This window comes from Salminus brasiliensis, chromosome 9 (assembly GCF_030463535.1).
Source record: "Salminus brasiliensis chromosome 9, fSalBra1.hap2, whole genome shotgun sequence".
Classification (NCBI taxonomy): domain Eukaryota; kingdom Metazoa; phylum Chordata; class Actinopteri; order Characiformes; family Bryconidae; genus Salminus; species Salminus brasiliensis.
Genome location: NC_132886.1, coordinates 10,658,689 through 10,661,995, shown reverse-complemented (window position 1 = coordinate 10,661,995; position 3,307 = coordinate 10,658,689). Strand labels below are relative to the sequence as shown.

At 34.6% G+C, this 3,307-nt stretch overlaps 1 protein-coding gene across 1 annotated transcript; it reads left to right on the top strand.

Annotated features, from left to right (window-relative positions):
• Positions 1-902: 902 nt before the first annotated feature.
• Positions 903-2,904, top strand: LOC140562888 (permeability factor 2-like). The gene is made up of 4 exons (XM_072688758.1): positions 903-982; positions 1,295-1,427; positions 1,522-1,599; positions 2,105-2,904. The coding sequence occupies exons 1-4, from the start codon at positions 922-924 to the stop codon at positions 2,151-2,153; spliced, it is 321 nt and encodes a 106-aa protein (XP_072544859.1). The 5' UTR covers positions 903-921; the 3' UTR covers positions 2,154-2,904.
• Positions 2,905-3,307: the final 403 nt, after the last annotated feature.

Below are 3,307 nucleotides of genomic sequence, written 5' to 3'. Positions count from 1 at the left end.
GCATCCAGCTGATGTATTTCATTAAGTGAATACTTGGGTTCAAACATACACAGTTATACCCTTTTTGTCATTTGTGCGGAAAATGTGATCATTAAAATCATAATTAGATATATTTTATAGATTTTTTTATTACAGTATCTCAGCTTCTGTGCCAAGTTACCTTATGGTGCATTTGGTCAACTTTGTGCAGAATAATAGTGCATACTGTACTGAGGTAAAAGTACCAGCAGTTAATCAGAATAACTTTGTGGAGTAATTTGACGTAATTTGACAAAATTTAGACGAAACCAGTCTAAGTCTAAAACTAGTCACTCTCATTTACTGTTCCTAACCTGGCTGCAGAACTAGATATATAAAAACAATCAGCATATCTGCATTTCTCAAAGGGGGAAAGCATTGTTGTCTTCTAATGTCTATCCTCTATATGGACGCACCTTATAAAGCATCCAGAACCTTTCACTTTTTACTGCATCAGCAGCTGTTGGCATTTAGTTTTAATAATTATAATATTAATATTAATATTATTAATAATAATAAGAAGAAGAAGAAGAAGAAGAAGAATGTCTCAAAGACAAGTTGGTCTAAAATTCAGATTCTGAAATCTGAAAAAGGTCACAGCTGATTTTATATTACTTTTTTTATGAAGAGTTTCTGTTTGGTCTACTATCAATTTCACTCTTTACTGGAGTAAGAATTAAAAAAATAACAGCTTTTTGTTTGCTCACTTTCAAGTTTGTATCAAGTTCATTTGAAACAGCTCTTCTCTGGAATTTGTCTCATTTCTTCTTACGCAATCTTGCTCTCACTGGAGGCGGGAGTTCTTTTAAAAGGGAAAATGTGGGATGGAGAACACAACTGAAGTCTCCAGAAGATTTTGAGTTCATTTATTGAAACTGTGAGAAACAGATACTTTCGAAAAACATGAACCAGACAATTCTAGCCGTCGCTGTATTAGCCTGTGTGGCTTTTTCCATGACAGAGGGTAAGCACATTAATTGCTTTTCTTTGCAATAGTGGGTCATCTGGTGCTACATCAAAAACCTGACATCTGGAAAAGATTGCACAAAAACATTTTTTTTTGTGCTCTCAAATAGAACTTTCTTGAAAAGGGTTCTGAAGTAAATGTAATGGTTCATCATAGTCTACAATAACTTTTTGTATGCTTAAGAGGTCCTTCGCCTGGTTAACTTGCTCTTCTGTGATATGATATGAAATGTATATACTTAACATATATTTAAAAAGGTTTATTTTCTGTATAGTACCAAGTCTATATATCTTTTTTTGCTCTGTGAAGTTTCAGATGCAGCTCCATACATCCAGCTTAAGTGCCGGTGCACGTCAACCCAAAACACTCCGATCCGGGTTAAGAGGATACAGAATTTTATAACCTTAGCTCCTGGGCCTCACTGCAAAACCGAACAAGTCATGTAAGTCAAATGAAATGATGATTAGATTGATTAGGATTTTAAGGGAAGATCTTCAAGATCTTCACGGATTTCATTTTCTTTCTCTTTCCTACAGTGCCATCGTGAAATTTAAGAAGGAGCTAGAGGTCTGTGTCAACCCCATTGACCAGTGGGTTAAAGATGCCATGAAAGAGTAAGTTTCAAATTATAAGTTTCACATCTGCTAGGCTGCCCACACTGACACATCCTGCTGTTTACAATCATTCAGAACTATACAATAACATGCTCTCAACAATATGAAATGTTAAAAGAATGCTGATTAAGGCCAACAGCAGAGCAGTTTCAGAGCAGTGTTTTCAGTGTATGTAGAGCTAAATGTTGAGGATTACATCATTATTTTTCAGCCTGATCTGTCTCTGCTGTATCAGTTATCATGGACAAGAACAGCACTTCTCCTGTAATAAATAAAAGAAAACCAGAAAGACTATGAACTTGAGAACTATGAACACTGAATAGAAAAACAAATAGTTTACTTGTCTGTGATAATAAACCACATGATACAGACACAGGTGGAGAATAGTCTGAAGCAATAATGGGAAATTCCTTCACCAGTGTGGCAATTCATTTATTAATGAATTGCTTTGCTTTTTGAGTTCATTAATGTACATACATTAACATTTTTCTTCTTATTTTTTCAGACTGGAAAAAATGAAATTAAATTCTACTAACGCCACAGTAACCTTATGATTCAAGATTCAAGCAACAAGAAAGAACGAAAGTCTTCAAAAACACTGAAGGATTATCTTGTTTACTTCAAATAAATTAACTGTAATTGTATAGGCACAAGGCAAACTGCTGTAGGAGTGTATGCATTTGTAAATCACTTTATGTTATCTTAAAGTACATAGTGTGTATTTAGTTTTAGGCATTTAGTTTTAATAATTAGAAGAAGAAGAAGAAGAAGAAGAATGTCACAAAGACAAGTTGGTAATTCAGATTCTGAAATCTGAAAAAAAGTCACAGCTGATTTTATATTACTTTTTTATTAAGAAGTGTTTCTGTTTGGTCTTCTATCAATTTTTATATTTTATACAGTTTGGCAAATAATATTTATAAACTATTTTAGCTACCGTATTCAGTTTATGTGTGGTGTTTGTCAGATTATGTATGGTCCCACATCTCAGTCACTCTTTATTTTTCTTCTCCTAATGAGCTGACTTTACATGGAGAAGGCAAAAGCAAGCTTATATCCTCATACTTCTGGTGACACTCAACTGCGAATATTAAAGTGTGATAAAAAATGTAACTTTAATGTAAAAATGCTAAATCAAAATAAAAACCAAACCAAAATAAAAAAGACTTCTGATTAAGACTGTACTTCAGGCCTCACAAAGAGTAACAGTGGTGTAGCGACAGCACCATAAAATAATAACCCAAGTAGCTTTAATTTTTTTTGTCAGTGGTACACATTTTTATCTGATTATGGAGTAAAGTTACGTTCGGCCAGGTGTCACTACAATAACTGTAGTGGTGAATGTGCTTCTGTCATTTTCCACTCATGTTGAGCCATGTCTTAAACATTATATCAGATCAGATCATACTTTATGGCCCCTGCACAGCGGTGCAGCTTCCGCATTCAACCATCCGTGGCAGTAAACACACATTATCACACTTGTGACTATGGACAGTAAGCACACTGTATATAGTAGTGTGTAGGCTGCACAGCTGTTTTTTATATTTAAGGTAGCTACATACTGTATCACTAATATCGCCATCTTTTCACCAGTATGGTCTCTTGCTCATTACAATGCTTACAAATGCTTGACAAATGCGTAGTCAGTCATTTGTCTACTGCTGCTGGAGTTCACAGGGGGACTGGCTCTAACTTTCAAGCATTAGAG

Bases quoted from the DNA above. Each gene is read 5' to 3' on its own strand.
- LOC140562888 (XM_072688758.1), top strand. From the start codon at position 922: ATGAACCAGACAATTCTAGCCGTCGCTGTATTAGCCTGTGTGGCTTTT. The intron at 1,428-1,521 runs GTAAGTCAAATG...TCTTTCCTACAG, and splicing joins TGCAAAACCGAACAAGTCAT to TGCCATCGTGAAATTTAAGA. The intron at 1,600-2,104 runs GTAAGTTTCAAA...TTATTTTTTCAG, and splicing joins GTTAAAGATGCCATGAAAGA to ACTGGAAAAAATGAAATTAA.